This window comes from Rhinocladiella mackenziei (genome assembly GCF_000835555.1).
Source record: "Rhinocladiella mackenziei CBS 650.93 unplaced genomic scaffold supercont1.6, whole genome shotgun sequence".
Lineage (NCBI taxonomy): Eukaryota > Fungi > Ascomycota > Eurotiomycetes > Chaetothyriales > Herpotrichiellaceae > Rhinocladiella > Rhinocladiella mackenziei.
Window position 1 is genome coordinate 2,671,264 of NW_013550599.1, and position 18,057 is coordinate 2,689,320.

General features: G+C 49.5%; 6 protein-coding genes across 6 annotated transcripts in view; 3 read left to right on the plus strand and 3 right to left on the minus strand.

Annotated features, from left to right (window-relative positions):
* Positions 1 to 3,159, minus strand: part of Z518_08743 (uncharacterized protein) — a gene marked incomplete at both ends in the record, with an annotated part of 6,540 nt that extends 3,381 nt beyond the window's left edge. Inside the window, one exon of the mRNA XM_013414482.1 lies at positions 73 to 3,159. Within this exon, the coding sequence (XP_013269936.1) occupies positions 73 to 3,159 (3,087 nt within the window). The remainder of the gene's footprint in view (positions 1 to 72) is intronic.
* Positions 3,160 to 4,223: 1,064 nt separating this feature from the next.
* Z518_08744 (uncharacterized protein) lies at positions 4,224 to 5,704 on the minus strand (the record flags this gene model as incomplete). Its single annotated transcript, XM_013414483.1, has 2 exons — positions 4,224 to 4,572; positions 4,626 to 5,704. 2 exons carry the CDS (start codon positions 5,702 to 5,704, stop codon positions 4,224 to 4,226), a joined length of 1,428 nt encoding a protein of 475 aa, XP_013269937.1.
* Positions 5,705 to 5,971: 267 nt separating this feature from the next.
* Positions 5,972 to 6,867, plus strand: Z518_08745 (uncharacterized protein; the record flags this gene model as incomplete). Its single annotated transcript, XM_013414484.1, has 3 exons — positions 5,972 to 6,330; positions 6,385 to 6,625; positions 6,673 to 6,867. The coding sequence occupies 3 exons, from the start codon at positions 5,972 to 5,974 to the stop codon at positions 6,865 to 6,867; spliced, it is 795 nt and encodes a 264-aa protein (XP_013269938.1).
* A 2,908-nt stretch (positions 6,868 to 9,775) lies between these two features.
* Positions 9,776 to 10,754, minus strand: Z518_08746 (uncharacterized protein; the record flags this gene model as incomplete). The annotated part of the gene is made up of 3 exons (XM_013414485.1): positions 9,776 to 10,012; positions 10,082 to 10,573; positions 10,629 to 10,754. 3 exons carry the CDS (start codon positions 10,752 to 10,754, stop codon positions 9,776 to 9,778), a joined length of 855 nt encoding a protein of 284 aa, XP_013269939.1.
* Positions 10,755 to 14,096: 3,342 nt separating this feature from the next.
* Z518_08747 (uncharacterized protein) lies at positions 14,097 to 14,771 on the plus strand (the record flags this gene model as incomplete). Its single annotated transcript, XM_013414486.1, has 1 exon — positions 14,097 to 14,771. The coding sequence occupies one exon, from the start codon at positions 14,097 to 14,099 to the stop codon at positions 14,769 to 14,771; it is 675 nt and encodes a 224-aa protein (XP_013269940.1).
* Positions 14,772 to 15,279: 508 nt separating this feature from the next.
* On the plus strand, positions 15,280 to 16,394 carry Z518_08748 (uncharacterized protein; the record flags this gene model as incomplete). The annotated part of the gene is made up of 3 exons (XM_013414487.1): positions 15,280 to 15,711; positions 15,758 to 15,859; positions 15,966 to 16,394. The coding sequence occupies 3 exons, from the start codon at positions 15,280 to 15,282 to the stop codon at positions 16,392 to 16,394; spliced, it is 963 nt and encodes a 320-aa protein (XP_013269941.1).
* Positions 16,395 to 18,057: the final 1,663 nt, after the last annotated feature.

An 18,057-nucleotide genomic window follows, 5' to 3' on the forward strand; every position in this document is an offset into this window, starting at 1 on the left:
TGAATTGACCGAGCGTCCATGGCCCTTGAACGTCTGTAGACACTTCCCAGTGCTGGCGTCCCACAGCCGTACGGTGCGGTCGTGAGAGCCCGAGGCCAGCTGCCGCCCGTCGGGGGAGAACACCACTGAATTGACCCAGTTTTCATGGCCCTCGAGCGTCTGTAGGCAAGGGTTCCAGTTATATAATATTCTCGGGAGTGAAGAAATCCACTGGGGTATTTCTTGCTTGAAGGTTTGTCGAACAAGACTTTCTTCTGGAGAGAATATTAACGCGGAGCAATATACCTGAAGGGGTGCCTCTTCGACTGCTGTACGGCATTGACGAAAGACCCGAATGGCATCGTGTACGAAACTATTATGATTGAGAGCAGTTTCGGATGACGATGGCCTTGTTCGTTCTCTCTTAACTATCTGTATGAAACCTTTAATGCTGCGAGGAGGATCGGGTACTGACGACTTTGTTAGTTTCTGCTGAATCATCCGCTCTAGGCTATATAGCCCATTAATTCCTCGATCAACTTCGCCTATAAGGCTAAGGGCCTCGAACCAATGAAGGAGGTGCTCAAGAAGAAATCTGTGAACGCGACCTTGATCCGAGAAGTACTCTTGATAAATGGGGTCATCAATGAGGTCATCGTCGAGATATTTTACGAGATGATCTATCCAAAAGGAGCAGACATAGCTGATTGACCGTAGGTGAGTATTGATTGAAGCCGAGTGTGCCGGTGCGCCAGGGTGCCTGAGATTACACATGTCTTTTCTCAGAGTCTTTAGCATGGAGTCTAAAGAACGACGCACGAGAAGGCCGTGCTCCTTTTGGACACAAGTAGAAAAGAGTTTCGGAGCGCCGCCAGTAACCAGATAGTCTTTGGCTGATTGATGAATAAAATAAATGATGCCTCTCCGAACGGTAACAAAGGAACCACAAAGCTCGATCAGATGTAAAAGGTCACTAGCCTGAAGCTCTGACGGAAGTCCCGCCGTGGTGATCAGTTCTTCCATCGATAAAGGTCGAAATGTCAGCGTCACGGAACGAAGGATGGCCACACAATAATGGCGGCCCTCTTCAACCTGAGTTTGAAATACCTGATCCAGCATTCGTGAATAGAGTTCTGGTAGGCCCGGTGGCAGATCCTGTAGTGTGGAGGGTGCTTTCCATGCAGGGACTTTGAGAAGCCTTTTGCAAGCTAAAGCTACCCAAAGAAAAGTCGAATCTGACTTGGCGACTAAGTCTTTCTTAACCATCTCTTTAAGCTCTAAGCTGTATGTGTTTTTCTTTGCAAGTTCATTCGTCTTTTCTTCAATGAAGGCAGTAACCGCTCTGGAGATGTGCTCTTCATTTAACTCTAAACTGAGCATCCGGCCGTCGTGTATTAAGACTTGCTTAATGTCGGCATCGTTGCGACTAGATAGGAGCCATTTAGTCTTTGAAGATTTAGCGTGCGTCACGATGAGATGAAGGAGTTGTTCTCGCTCGGTTCCAGAGCTACATTCATCCAATGCGTCAATAAGAATGAACGCTCCGGGACAACCCTCCAGCATTGCTGCCAGTGTCGAAAACAGTGCAAATATCGCATTGGAGCCGTCAAGTTGATTAGATTTAGACTGGTACATAGTGTGGAAGGTGTGGGCCAGTTGAGCATCTTTCATAGCAAGGCTCCAGATTAGGCCACGTAAAATGGAGGAAGCGGTGTTGAGTCGAGGATCGGTCTCCTGACAAAAGAAATAGGTGACCGTACAGGGACGTCGAGGAGGATTCTTCACTAATTCGCGGGCAAGGGCAATCATCAGCATTGTCTTTCCTTTTCCAGGTTCCCCTTGGATCCAGAGAAGTGGACTTGTGTCGCCATCTCGCCATTCCTGAAGAACAGAATCATTGAGAATCCACTCGTAGCAGTTCTTGAGCAGTGCGTCCTTCGAATGTTCAATTCTCGTCATATCAAGCTCTGGATCAGTGGCGCGTAGACTACTAAGGGATTGTCTGATCGCGTCTTCAAGTAGACTATCATTTCCTGGTAACAAGATAAGCATTAGAGAGAAAGCAATTGCAGATACACACTGACCCGTCCGATTTCGAGTTTTCGACTCCTCCCTTCGATCCCATTCGCGGCGATTGGCAATCACACGGTTCTTACAGCGTTCTACTGCATTGCGGATTGCCGTCTTGATCATTATTCCAGGTTCCGCCCGGTCATTTGTAGATGAGCTGAAGCGATCGTAGGCTGCATCATAGCAGTTTTCAAATTCGTCGATGTCCTGTAAATGATCTGTAAATAGCTGTCGGAGGACTTTGAAGAAAAGTTTATGTAGGTCGAGTAGCTTTGTAGTAGATTTGAGCTTAAGAACAAGATTGCTGTTCTCGAAAAGTTGTACATAGTCCATCAAATCTCCATTGAGTGCGACCGGAATAATCCCGTGACCGTTCGTGTTGGCACGCTGATATCGGACTCGAAGGAAAGCAAGCTCGGTATGCACATGGTGAACTTCGCCACGTTTTTGGAATTCATTCATCACTTGTCGAATGCGACCTTGTAAATTCTCTGGATAGATTCCTCGGTTATATTCTTCGGTACATAACCGTTCGACGGCATCGATGTAACCGGAGTCGAGACCACCTTTACAGTACTCTCGCAGCACATCAGAGCCGCATAGTAAAACCTTGTCGACACTGCTGATGACCTCTTTGTCGCCAGCACTGCCGTGTACCGGTGGTAGGAGGCATATTTGATTGGCGAGGATGTCCCGGACAGCCTCACCCCCGTTTTGACGGTTCGACACCTCCAGGAGTGGCGAACGATCCGAGAGTATCTGGGCTCCAACCTTCTGCAGCCATTTGATGAGGTGGTGCACACACGATACATGGGCATTTCCAGCATTTGGCTTGTCGTGTGCATAAACAAGGAAGATGCTTGGAGAATGTAAACGTCCAAAGTGGTCAAAATTTCTCAGTGTATTCAGAATCTCTTCAAACAATTCTTCCAGTATCTTTCCGAATGTTTCTGTGGACGCCTGAGGAAGGTTGTATTCAGGATCCGCGTCCGAGAGCATATCAGGAATGGTTACATTTGGGTGATTTCTCTCCTCCTCTTGCACTGTGTCTAGTGACCAAGCCAGAATATTCGGCTGAGGAGATTTGGCATCTCTCGGAAGCTGGGACATCGTCGGGATCTAGAAGGGTTGTTGCAGCCACCATTAAGGCAGTGTTTGATATTGCACTACGTTATCGAGGTGGAACCAAAGTGACGGGTCCTGTAAATCTGTGGTCACTCTTTATCGAGTGAACGTTTTTTGTGAGGCCCAAATCTGCATCGTTGCCTAATTATCAAGGGAGTGTGTGAAAGGCTAGATCAATAAGTCAAGCGGTCAGTACATGTACCATCTGGTCAGCGTGACTGTATCCTAGAGCATCAAATCATTCAGCCGCAGGGTTCTGAGGCTGCCATGAAGGTTTGAGTGTGAGGCTGCGCAGTGTGGTTAAACAAGACTTGTCGTGCCTGGAAGATCGCATGTTAGCGATGAGGGATTTGGTTGGCAAGACTTTCTAAACTAGGAGCTGCGAACACGATACCACGGGGGGTAAAAGCGTAGCTTCTGTATTTTGGGGGCTAGCCCCCAAACCCCCAGGCCTCGCTGCGCTCGATATTGCCAAGCCTTTATCATCACGTGATTGACAGGGCCTTGACAGTTCTTGGCGGCGCACACTTGTGTCACGTGATTAGCCAATCCTTCGTTATCCGGAAAATCTATAATCCGAAGATTACTGGCCTCATCGGATCCAATCCACGGCCCACCCAGGAATGGGTAGAATGCCGCCTTTGTCTGCCAGACCGCCCTGATCTGATCACGGTGTCCTGTGCCGTACGATATCCTCCATCGGATCCAGTCCATGGACCGTATGTAGATATTGATCACCCATGTCTTTTATGGGGCCTAACCCCAGGCCTCACTGCGTTCGAAGGTCTTGCTGTCGAGCCCTTCATCCCGGAGCGGTATCGGACCCAGTTCACGTGCTGCCTGTAACCTACGAAAGCAGGTGAGGCTCCATGTTTCTAATTGTTTGGTGGACATTACACTCATGCTCTCATAGTCTAATACCCTCATAATTTCATGCACCGATATCGTTTCGGGGTGCTGAAGAGCCAAAAAAGCCCATCTGTGTTCAGTCGAATACGATCAAATCAGCTCCGCACTGTCTTACCACCACTCAGACACTCACGACAACTTCATACTTCCCTCACGACACCTTTGCCCTTTCCACCCGTCTCCTCTTGTCCCATGACGCCTTTGCCCTTCCCATCAGTCCCCTCCTGTCCTACGATGCCTGCCTCATTCGTCTGACCGCACTCCTGGAGGGTAAATGCTAGGATATAATATCCTAGGCATTTCATATGAGACTTCATATTCGTGAGAAATGGGCCAAATTCGTTCATCCGCAGAAATGGCCCTGGGTTTGACTTTCCCGATGATTTTGCTTTGGCATTCAGGGTTCCTGATACATACTTGACATATTCCTCGCCGAATGTCGCCAACGTTAGGTAAACCTCGTCCCTATCCTGCGACACCAGGAGACGTCTAAAATGTCAGCTTCCGGAGGTAGGTCTTCTGAATGGGATATGAGCGCTTACGTGAAATTCCCATTGGAGTCTGGGCTAGTGCAGTGATCTGGAAACTGACAAATCCACGCAGCCATCTGTCCAGATTCCTGCATCCGAATATTGCTGCGTTGCCTAAATCGTGCACATGGCTTAACTTCCAAGATTGCCATGACCTGCTGGTCGGAAAGACGACCTAGAAACCCATCCACTCTTGCTTCGTATCCTTTTCCGTTCTTTTTGTTTCCAAGTTGGAATGATTTTCTCTCAAAGCTCCAATCTGCCATGGGGACAAAATGCATTGTGACCGCGTTTAGAAAATGAACTAACGCGACATTGACAATCTGCTCGTCGTCGGCAGAAGGTTGGTTCTTTGTGTCCTTGCTGATCGGAGGTACCGAATCCGGAATGTCAGTTCTGGCAGATTGTTCGGCGACCGATGGCAAACTATCACTGGAGAGAGGGAGGGAGTTCAGTCTATTCCGAACTGGTGTCGAGAAGAGATTACGTGCGACTACCCGGCTTGGGGACTTCGCGGCTGTTCGTAGCATGTCGCTGAATTTGGATCTCGTCCGATGTGCGATTGGAGAAAACTTTGGCGTAAAATTCTCATTTTCCGGGTATTTCGTCAATTTCACTTGTAGGTATCGGACTAAGGAAAATGTCCCGAGGTTAGGAAACGCGATCTGGAGATCAAGAGGCGATTCCAAGGAATCCAGATAAAGTTTCCACGGCGGAAAAGAGGCAAGAAGATGGATCGCCTCGAAGTAATGCTCGTCTCTGAGCCAAGTTCGTCGCGTATCTTCGTCGGCAAAATCTTTTGCTCTTTTTCCGGTCCATAGAACCCGGAGGTGTAGAAATTGCTCATAGGTAATCTTAGATGCAGACGCAAAATGATCTAGGTCGAAAATGGAACCTCCAACTGACTTGTGGCGTTTGGCTTGCTTCTCCCACTTATCAGGGGTCTTTGGTAGGCGTACATTCGCTGATGGCCCATCGTCATCGAATGAGGAAATAGTTGACCCCTGTAGGGAGGATGCAATAGAGGCCCGTGGCGAGGACGCAGCTGACACCGGCTCGGGGCCCGCGGCAGAAGAAGTTTGAGGATCCATGAGAAGCTACTGGGGGATTGGCAGCTAGCTACAAAAATCTCCGAGTTGCTGCACCTAAAAGCCGCGGATGCCGCGCCAAGACTTGCCCTGCCAACCGCGTTGTCTAGGCCAACAAACACAAATACCGATTCAACAAACTCTCCCTCGCCATACCCCGCCAAATCTCTCTTATACTCGGCAATGAAGCATCAACACTGGATAGTCCAGCTATTTCACCGTGCTCTCTCCTCAATTTCGGCCTGTCTTTGTAGGCGCGGATCCGCAACAATGAACGAAGACCATCCCTATTATCATGTCGCCTCTTTGCTCCGGAAGGTTCATCGTCATCGTGGACCATATCTTAGCCCGGATGATCTGGAGAGCCTCGGCATTAAGGTGTCCGGCATGGATATCAAAACCGGGAGGCCAACGGACTCGGGACAACAGTTCTGCACCCTGTACCCAAGCAAACAATTTGACAAGCTCTTTGAGAAAGTATCAGCCAAACATTTTCAAGATTTAGATGAGGGGGGCGTCTACGGTACAGCGCTTGGGATTGGAACAGAGCTGGATCACTGTTTAGATGAAATGGGAGTGTTTGATGGCTGGGATCCCTCAGAACGGATCATTGCATACTGCATTCGATCGTGAGTGTCTTCCGGCTTTTTGATAAATGACATGTGCTTATGTCCTCGGAACAGAAGGAACGATTCAATAGTCGAGCAACGGCTGGGCAATGGTGGCAGGTACCAGGGAGAGCCTGAGTTTCAAGCCGGAGACATTTTCGAAACATACAAAAAGTCCATTCCTCATCGAGGATGCACCGTATTCGATACGGCTGTTTCAGATGAACGGTTGCGGAAGAGTGAAGTGTTCTGCGCCGCTGGTTTGATGGCAGCAAGGTTAGGAGATGCCGACAAGACGGGTGACCGCATTGTGCCTGTAGGTATCTACCCTGGCAACCGACTTGATACTAATTATGGTGAAAGGTGTTCATTTACTCTTTCTCTGGATACCAGGCTCGTGTGATTCAAGCACATTACGAGCATCCTCACTTCATCATCCGGAAAACAGAACATATTGAGTTTGAAGATGGATCAGCCGACGGCTTCAAAGTAATGCTGCGGTGGATGATGAACATTCCAAAAGGAGATGTCAAGATGCCGAATGGAAAATCAAAATGAAGTTATGTAGGAATCATTGGGCGGACCTGAGGATGCTACAACATGGTGCTGGTGCATCTAGTCGAGTTCTCCATAGAATGGTCCCGTCAGACATGCCGTGTCATGACGAAAATAACCTACGACAGTCACGCTCCGGGGGGGAACGGTTTCTCAGGAAAAAGGGGCAGAATGGCACACCTGTACAGATACACTCACCGTTCAGGCCCTGACTGCAGGAGGAGGCAAGCACGGAGTCTTGTATGCTAGACGCTAGATTGTTCGCTGAACACAGAGATGTCTCGCCCTACCTGATGGTTCTCATTGCTTGCCTCAGTTCACTTTCTAAGCTACTGCCATGAAATGAACTTTGCTTGGGTGAGCACAAAAGTGGCATCACCCAGAGCCCAAAAGGGAGGTGAGCCCGTCCGCCGGCTTCCCGGCGAAGATGTAACCTGATTGTCGGCGACTTGAGCACCATACTCGCAGTTACGAACCCCCTCCCCAATCCCGGCACGGAATAAAGCAGGATTTGCCAACACCGGTAATTTTCGATCGGAATAGCAGCGACGAACAGAGACATGACAAGAGAATATTTCTGATTCTTTCATCAATCGCGTTCTGCGAAGCACGGGGAATGTGTGCGTGTGTGTTCGAAGTAGAGAAAAGGCCTTGGTCGGAGCTTCCACCCACTTGTCACAGTTCGATTGGCTTTGAAGCGTCCAGGCCAGACACAAGCTCTTGAGATTGTTCAACAAAGATCAAAGACTGCTCTGATGGACCACCCTGCCCGACTCCGCTGCCGCAGAGGACACAACATAGATCTCCTACACCAGCAATCAAGGGCCCAAGGCCAAAGCGACCTTTTTGGGGAAGACAAAACTCCTTTCATCGCACATGAGCTTCATGTCAGTCAAAAATTCTCCAAATTTCCCTTGTTGGCGTCGCCCAACATTCCTCCCGGCAACCAACCGTCAGGTTCCAGTTACTTCCAATGTCGACAATAAGCAGCAAAGCCATTGGTGTGCCGGTCGAGTTTGTCCTCAGCGTGCTTGCATGTCGACATTTCTATGCAAAGGATCAAACCCAGTGCCACGATTTGGTCTGGGCTGTAAGCAAAACCTCTCTTTTCATTAATTACTTCGACCCAGATACGGTCCCGCAAAGGGCCTGGCAATTGGAAAAAGGCTTCTCTTTGGCGACCTTCTCCATATCCTTCCAGTCCGACTCTGAGACTCTCAGCATGTGCGTTGCTACGTCTACCAAAATCCCTCGGATCTGCAATTTTGTCTTCAGCAGAAGTGTGCGTTTCCATGAACACGCGCCTTGTCGTGATCGCCGGTGAGCAGTGTGGCTAACAAGCCGACAGACCTAGACCGGCCTCTTCGGTCTGTCGGTCTGGGTCTGTCTGGGTTAGCAGGCCGGTCGGTCTGATGGTCTGATGGTCTGATTATCAGGACGTCGACCTCTATCGAGTAGGATGCCCCGGCCACATGGTCCACGGATTGGATCCTGTCAGACAGCTGGTGCCTAGTGCCAAGAGCCCCTATTCTGGCCTATATAGGGGGCTTTCCCCCCCATCTATAGTTGCAATCTACACACGAGTTTCACCCCTTCTATCCGCCCTTGCTCCGTTCGACAGATCCGATGGCGGTAGTCTTTCATCAGATCCGATCCATGGATCATCTCGATATCGAGGCTCGTCCCTTAACGCCCCGTTACGAGCCATTTCGAGTGTGATCAGTAAGAGCTCGTCTTAGGTGGTCCACAGATTGGATCCGATGAAATACCACGACCCGTCGGATCCAATCCATGGACCACGTCGACATCGAGGCTCGTCCGTTAACGCTCGGTTACGAACCATCTCGAGTGTGACTAGTAGAGCTTGTCTGAGGTGGTCCACAGACTGGATCCGATGCGTAGATCATCTCGATATCGATATCTATCGAGTAGGGTGGCCCCCCGCACCCAACATGGTCCACGGATTGGATCCGAGCGGTGAACCGGAATCTGTTAATCCGAAGGTAGTGATTCGGAAAATATTTGATCCGTCCGGGTTGGTCCACCAAATGCTCCGCCTTAGATGTGGCGCAGTTGCGTAATGCGACGCCAAGAGCGACGGTCCGGAGACGTCTCGTAGATAGACAAGATTTAAGCGAACTTACCCCTGCTATGCGCTAACTCAGACAGACCCAGACCAACCCAGACCGACGGCCTACGTCGGTCTGTCAGACGGTCGCTGCCCATGAGTTTGTCATCACCGACCCTGAGCAGAGGGATATTCGCATAATTGTCTCGACACTCAAGGTATGGCGTCGCTTGCCACACTGTTCGGGATTGGCTTGGTCTAGGTAGTGCGCTACTTTGACCTTCTCAACTGTGCGAGTCCACGCTCGCCGTTTGACGCGCATCTCACTGAACAGCGCCAATGTTCTAGGGTGGTGTCAAACGGCTGATACCTAGTGCCAAGAGCCCCTATTCCCTGGTCTATATAGAGGGGCTTCCCCCTTTCCATAGCTACAATCTGCACACGAGTTTTCACCTCTTCTATCCGCATCTCGCTCTGTTCGACAGGTGGTAAAGACCGTTGGTGGCACAGCTCTTCTGCCACTGTCTGCGCAGCTCGTTGACCTCTCTTTGCTGCAGCTCGAGCTCCGGGGTAAACCGGCGCTTAGAGTATGGACATGGCCTCGCATTGGTGGGGGGTTTGTGTCTCAACGGTTGCCGTCGTTATGGGCAATGAGGCTCTCTGCTGCATCTGGTTTAGACCCTAAAAGGAGATTTACTTCCACTCAATCTGGCCTGATTTTTGCTCTTTCCTTGCCGTCTCTCCTCTCCCCTTCTCTTTTTTTCTGCAGCGTTTCTAACATCTTTGGTGAAGTACGCTCTTTGCCAAAACTTTCTGTGCACATTATCTCTAATACTTTCACCACTATATTTCAGGCCAGCAGGGAAAAACACACCAGGCACCGCGCAGCCACTGCGAGAATTTCTTGGTGACTGCTTCTTGGCTTCGCGTATGTTCGAACAAAAGATCCACATTCGCCCATGTAGGAGAGTCTTCACCGACGTAGAGGACGAAGTCGGATTTAGAAGGCACCTCCTTACCCTTGTTAGTATCAGGTAGAGTCTGAGTACCGCCATAAAATAGCTTGAGGTCACAAAGAGCCTGGTCACCAAGTCAGCGGAGGACTAAGAGACGTATGAAAGCGCACCCAGAGCACCCAGAATAACGAACCTCGTCGGAAAGCAACTGGCGTAGTCGACTCCAGAACAGTTGCTTTTCCCAACTACCTTCGCCAACCTTCCGCACGGAGTTGACAGCCAGCTCCTGTTGAGGTTTTGCACCGAAATCAGAAAGATATGTCGAACGGAATGTGTCCCACGGGATATCCTTCCTCGTTACCCCACGAGCTTCAGCCGCAATTTGTGCTTCCACGTCCGTAGCATATGCCACGCTCCCTTGGTTTACCACGCTGGCATGAGAGACCATGCGCTGACTGCTGGGTGTCCTGTAGAATGACGGGCTAACATTTTCAGCATCCTTACCCCGTGGTAAGGGTTTCCTCTTGCGGGCTTTCTTCGCGGTGCTGGAGGGTTCGTGAGCTGATGCTCTTCGCCTTTTGGTACCCGAGTTCACGACGTTGCCGGTGTCGATCGAGTCGATAACTTTCCCTTTTGCCGCTCGGGGCCGGCGATGCTTGGGTTTATCATCCATCGAAAGAGCAGCCTGTTCTAGAGCGGATTAGTGGTAGGGGCTTCGTATCTGGGTACGAGGGGAATACTTGGTTATAGGTCGAATTGTCGTCAAGAACGGTTGCTGTTACCAAGAGGGTGATCAAGGATGATGAGGTGTAAATTGACAAAGTGTCGCTAGTGTTTGGTTTTCCGCCATTCCCTTGCGGACACATTGCAACTTGTTGAACTATGAGATGGTTGCCTGCTAGGCTGCAGTACAGGCAACGACACTGACGGGCACTGTTCAGATAGATATATAGATGAGCTCTATCTGCACTTGTTGGGAGAGACAGAGCACTTCTTCAGTTCAAGTTGCACAAGAAGTTTGGCAGAACGACATTCTAATGGCATCACGCGTCTTCTTCCTCGGGAAATGAGAAATTTTGCGTAAAGTCTTGTGATCTTTATGACTAGGTCTAACCTTTGGGACTATAGTTAATAGTAATGTGTTGTCTGAAACGGCGAAATCGGCCGCCAAATCGACTTGAGTAGGCAATGGTCCACGCCAAGCAAACATCACGTGATTTCAAGCCTACACACACACACAAAAACACAAAAAAAAAAACCCTTCCTATAGCCCATCTCTGACGAACTGATAGATGGGGCGCCACAACCAGCGAAAGTTTCAGTCAAACTAGTTCAACTGAAGGAGAGTGACCTCCCACAGGTATCAAGTACGACCATCAACAATCACTGGCTGGAGCATTACGTTTACCCATCAGGGCACCTGGAAACTCAATGGAGCCAGGCCGGACAACCCTCTTACCTCACCTATGATCTAACACTAGTGAGGTCCCTCAATTCTATCGGTTCGACTAAAACCCCAGTATGGCCACTAAAGTTTCGTCCTTGATAGGTCAACCACGATTGGTGTCAATTTGGAGGGAAATTTTTGCGGAACAAAATATAAACCTTAGATTTTTTTTAGAATAGCCTAGCTGTAGCTTAGCGTTGTGTTGTGATGCCAAGACCATCTTGTTGCCCAATCACGTTGGGTCAATAGCTTGGCACCTCACGTGAGCACACGAATGGGCTGTGTCACGTGATCAAAGTGGCCCTTGTCATCGGATCCAATCCGTGGACTATGTGGTTGAGTGGCAGTGGTCTCGTTCCTTCGGCAGCGTGTACGACGCAGCCTCCCTAGCATATAACGGATTGGCTTCTCCGAAGACGACAATATCCACGTCTGTCGCGTATGGCGATAGATCTCTTTTCAATTTCCGCTATGTCTTCCGATCCAGAACGGATATTCAGTCTCGCAGGATAGATGGTGACGGCTCAGAGAAGCCGACTTCGAGCGGACATTATCGGCGCAGCGCAATGTTGTATCATGTTGAACAATTGATGGCCTATCGTTCACGACTAACCGGGTCATTTTGCAACATTCGCTCACCAGACCGTATCACCATTGACAGGCAACAATGATGACGTACACTCGTAAGATATAGATATAGACAGGCTCACTGCCGCCCTCTGACCGAATTCAATCAGAGTATTCTTTCAATGAAGAGAAGTCAACCAGGCCAAGGCACGCCTATGGGCAAGCAAAAGTATTTGGGGGAGCTTTTCATATTTTTCAGCACGCCAAACGCGATTAGCGTCATGCGGCGTCGTGCGACGTCGATCCGATTTGCTGGCGGTTAGTAGGTACCAAATCCATCCTTCATGAAAAATAGTCTTGCAGTCGCAAACCTCGTCGTCGACCCAGTTTGTATAGAAACCCTTAGTGTTTATAGGGCCATATGGTCCACATGCTGCTTGCATCGTCTTTGACCAATCAAAGAGCCGGATTTGGTTTCAGCCAATCAGCATGGCGGTTTTCTTGACGACATTTTGCAGTTCCACTAGGAAAATTGGCGTGGTACTGTTGCAGACACTGCAGACTGGGGTGCTGATGTGATTGGTCCAGAAGCTAGTGTCTGTGCTGAGTCTGCCTATTTGTTTAATAATTAACGTTATTAGACTTGCCAAAAATTATTCAACAATTGCCACTGGAAATGTGACACTTTGGCGGAGTGGTTGTGGGTTCTCTCCACCTTGGCCCATCTGAAGCATTTCTAACATAATACAGAACGCGGTAGGTGCATTGTAGCCCCAGAATCAATTTCGTTTACTAATTCTCATATAGCTGCCCTGCTACAAATCAACCGATTTAAGTAAGGCAGTTCCTTCGGGAGCGCAGGTTCGGTGAGTTTGATGGTAATTCCTTCATCTCGAGTTAGGCTGACTTGTACACCTAAAGAATCCTGCAGGTGTCGTCTTTTTTTCCCCCTCTCTCTTTTTGAATGGATTGTTTTTGCTTGTGGGTGCGTGGGAACGTGTACCGAAGGCAACAATAACCGAGAAAAGAAGTGCCATGGTCAAGGTAGTGCAGTCAAAGGCACCCATCATGTTCGAAAAGTTGGACGGATCCCTTATTGTTTCTGAAGGGAGACTGTTTCTGGTCCCCAGTGATGGTTGTGTGGTTACGTGTGATGTGGGAAGAGACCAGGGGAGCGACCTTGGCAGCGAGGGGAAGAAACCCTCCAAAAGCGGCGGGAAATTTCCCTGCAACCTACATGGAACTGTGATGAAATACGTAAACAACATCTTGAACTTGACCTGTCTGCGCGAGTATCCGTTATTTTAACTTCTCAGAATCCAAAAGGTTTGAAACCTCCAACACAGGTGTCTCCTCGTCGCCAGTGCACAGTGCTACGCTGTGCGAATTCATAGTCATGTGCGCCGACGTACGAATTGGCGATGCGAGACCTTTGGCAAGAGGTGTGCGATTCCCGTACCAAGATCGAGTAGGAGTACGAAACGGGGACAATTTTCGGTTTCTTCTCTCATTCCCCTATGCGACTCTCGGACTATGTCCGCTAACATCTGGGAGTTGAATATATGCATTGCGATTGGTCATTTCCAGAGCAACAATGGTTTGTAAGCCTTCAACGTGAAAACACTGAACTCCAGGGTCGGTAACCTGCCGCCTTCGGGCCATTGATTGGTTTGCAAGACTCAGTTACAGTGATGGGAAGCCTTGTCTTTTGTCCTTTTGGGAACGAAGACGGAAATGTTCCTGCATTATGTCCCTGGAGAAAGGTGCCCGTATGTGACACGTGCTCCGCTACCAAAGCTCTAACGATTAGTGGGACGATCATGACAGGTCTTGCTTCGGAAATGACCAATCAAGCAGTCTTTTCGGCTCGCTCCCTGCGCCATCGATGGTGAAGAATTACTTAAGCACTAGGACCCTGACTCGATGAATATCGGTTATGGAACTTCCCCTCGGAGATGCATTATATCAGCTCTGCGGACAAAGCGACTCATAGTCATTTTGACTCGAGGCCGATGTTCGCTCGTAAGATATGCGTGTCTGATCGGACGACTGAATGGATATAAAGTCGGAGTTCTCGACAGTCATCAGAGGAATCCACCCAAGCTCATTGACAAGAAACAACAAAACCAACAACAACGCAACGCAACCACATCCGTAAAAACAGAGACCTGAAGACGAATAATCCAAACACAAAATGAGTCACCGAGAAATCTCACCGGCCATCCTATACTGGGGCACCCCAGTAGTCTTGATCAGCAGCTCAAACCCCGATGGAACTACCAACAGAGGTCCGATGTCCTCAGCATGGTGGCTGGGGCGCGGTTGTATGCTCGGTCTCGACGCATCCTCTCAGACGACACAAAACATGCTTTGCACAAAACAGTGCGTCCTGAATCTAGCGTCAGACAATATGGCTGCCAGCGTCAACAAGCTTGCGCGGACAACGGGCACCGACCCTGTCCCTGAATCGAAACAGACTAGAGGATATCACTTTGTCAAGGACAAATTTGGATATGCGGGTTTGACGCCATCACCATCCAAACGTGTCGCTTCTCCGGGGATCAGAGAGTGTCCCGTCATGATGGAAGCTGAAGTCGTCGCCGTGCACGAGATGTATGGAGGGCGAGCAGTTCAGGGTCTAGTGCTTGCAATCGAGGTGCGGATTCTTCGTGTGAGCATACACGAGAACCTCAAGTTGGAGGGATACTGTAATCGGGTCGATGCGGATAAGTGGAAGCCTATGATCATGATGTTTTCTGACTTGTACGGGTTGAAGAGTGGGAAGCTGGAGCATTCAAATCTGGCGGACATCGAGGAGGAGATGTATCGAGGACTGACGGAGACGACGGGCCAAGTTCAGGAGGAATAGGAACCGAAGTCAACGACGGCTTTGCAGAGTATGTTACAGGGTTGGTTGCTTGTGAATGGACGAGACATCTAGACGAGTACCCGAAGTTCAAGCATTGAGATATAGAAAAGTAAAGTTGCTGCCGGGAAATCCCCTTCAGGTTTTGGCGGCCTTTTCCCCTCAATGCCAGACTCTACTCGGGTTCCAAACACCCCTTCCTCGACATACCCTGGATGCCAGATATGGCCCTCTTCATAATTAGCAACGGGATCCTTGACTCTTTGACCGAATGACACCTTCGACCATAGCGTCTCCAATAATGACTCCTCTGGTATAGATCGACTGCTAATGCTAGATGCTTGTACAAACCAACCACACGTGCTGGGATATTGGCCAAGACTCACGCGATTCACTTCAGCAGCCTACCTTTCGTGAGAGGCTTCCAAAATTTTGTCTATTTCGTCATCTCCATCTTCTTCTAGCTATCACGAGTTGATTAACAGTTACAAGGTTCCAATCGATCTCCGCCATGGCCTCGTCCTCGAACTTCCCTCTCCGTCAAACTGACCCAGAAACGCTACGCATCGCACCACAAAAAGATCCCCTTCCGAAGACATGCTTACGTCTCTATTCGGACGAGGACGCCGGGAGGCGACTGACAAATGAAGAGTATCGTCTCTCGCTCCTGAATAACGGTCCTATTCCCAACTTCGATTGGAGAGCGGTGCCTCCTGCAGGTATTGGACCGAAGTTTGATGTCTTTGGGCGTGTGGAAGAGCTTCAGAAGTATCTCCGCGAAAACACGTATCCCAACCAGCGGGAAAATATCATGGCAGCAATCGACATGTACAACAGGAAGGAGCTGCCGACACAGGACACACCCCGAGTTTACCTCCAAGATGGGAAGCTAGTAGCTCCCACAATGAACAACGTCCTACGACCCGAGCCGATATGGAGAGAGGTATGTTTAAGACAACACGCTAGATTACATCTAAATCATGCGTCAGGGTTCTGGGATTCAATATATGCAAGCACATGGCCATTATCAAGCGCTCCCTCGGCAATCGTCGACTGTTTTCGGGTACAATCCGGCCCTGGGTGGGGCAGAGGTATAGTTTGCAATCCCTCCAAAAGGTATATCTTTATCATTTATTTTTATCTCCGAGGCTTTAATTCGGCTTTCGATATCCTCTGCAGCTCCTAATTCTTTTCTAGATTTTGCTCCGAGTGACTATCCCTCCCCATCTGGGTGGAAATGGGCTTCCTGTAGTGGTCCGAGCCTTGAACGACACCGGCAGCAATATCATGACGCTTGATTACAACGAGGCATTGGGCGATTTGGGATGGCAACCTGCACTATCTCCTCCACAACTAATTCAAATCACAACACCGGGAGCAGTGACACTGCATGAGTCGATTTCTGTTATGGCGCAGGCCTGTGACTATACCGGAGCTGCATTTACAGGCCAGTTTGTGGAAGACGTCGTCCTTCGACATTTCACGGGGGAAGAGGTTCGCTTGTCTGGTTCCGCAGTCCGCAATCAACTATACTTCGGCACTGCCCCAAGATTGTCCAATCTGTACGTCGCCCGGAACAAAACTCGGCAATCACAGGTTCTTCCGAATTTCAACCAATTGCCTTGAAGAGTTGCGACGTCTCCAGATCGATACTCCAGTTTTCAAGTTCCTTTCCTGTACAATTTGTCACATGCCCAAGGCTTCCGGCAGAATTTCAACCCATCAGGCTGCGATTATCGGTTCAGTTTGTTGACTCAAGCTCAGAGAAGATGGCAATGCCTCATGTATACTTATTTCCAACTTCTCCCTCAGGAGAGACGATAGATAAGTCAGTAGGGCCCAATACATAAAGTTTCATTGCGAGCTCGAGTGCTTCCTTGCGTAGCAATCTATTGCTGGTGTTATGGATCATCTCCTGTCACGAGTCCACGAGAGTGCTTAGCAGAAGACATATTTCGAGAATATGCCGCGAGCTTATGCTCGTAACTGTGCTGAAGCTACGTATGTCATGACGAAAGACATCATATCCCCACCGATGGTATCTGGGGTAGAGTGAACACCAGAATGAGTCACGTGTCATACCCCTGATCGGATCCAGTCCATGGACCACCTTGGGGTGAGGAGGATCGAGAGGAATCCTCCATATATGTACTACAGGCGCCATTACTGGAGCCGGTATGGGCGAGGGTATCGTTGGGTCAAGGAGTCCATGATTCCGTTGTTAACTACGAAGGGCACCACATCTGGTACCCAGGGCGTTCGGAACGAGGGAAGAACGCAGCCAAAAGCGGCGGCAGATTTCTCGTGTGGCCGCAAAAAAAAAGTGGAGCTCCGGCGAAGGCACGAGGAGCGGTGTAGTATGCCGAAACTCGTTGCGGGTGCGTAACCGACCCCAGTCGAGGTAGGAGGGACAGGCACTCCTGTGCCAGGCGCTGATCTCAACATCCCAGGCAACCCAGGACCATGTCGGAATACCTTTGCAGCTTCAAGAACGCGAATCATTGCCATGTTGCGAGAGGTCCTCTCGGTCATGCCATTGTTGTGATGGGGAGGGGGGGCGGGGCGTAGAGCCCACTCATCAATTAATGGACCGAAGAGTTCGGCTTCGTAGTCGATTCCTTTCGCTTTTCGTTGGCTTTCCACTCGCAAAGACGGAGGGTGTGCTGCGAGAGAAAAGCTTCTTAAAGACACCATACGCACGGGCTGTGCAGTGGGTAGCTGAGGCTGGACAGATGACTAAAAGGAATGTAGGCCGTGAAGAAGTCTGATGAGTTTGATGGACTGTGGAGTCCATAGATTAGGCTATGTGATTTTACGGAGGACTTGTCCTATTTCGAAGGGGTCCAAGGGACCATCAGACTAAGGTCTTTACAAGCCTTGGCGTCGCCACATATCACAGCTAGTCTTTAACACACTTTTTCACACACCCTTCTGTCTTCCTAGACAAAACAATCAATCTTCTCTCGACCCAACAGTGCGCTCCATCCCCAGGACATGCAGACTACTCACACAACAGCAGCTCGACATTACTGAGCAAACGGCTAGTGAGTTGCTGCCTCAGCTGAAGGAGAGAAAGCTATCTCCTGGATAAGTAACAGAAGCATTTTGTGCAAGAGCTGCCATAGCCCATCAATGCGTAGGTGCCCCTAAAGCTGTCGTCTCGAAGCGTGACGATTGTCGTGTCTCCGATTATGGTCAACATACAAAGTCGTCTAGGTAAACTGTCTCCTGCATTTTTTTCCCCAATGAGGTTCTTTCAAGGGCAAAGGAACTAGATGATTTCCTCGCA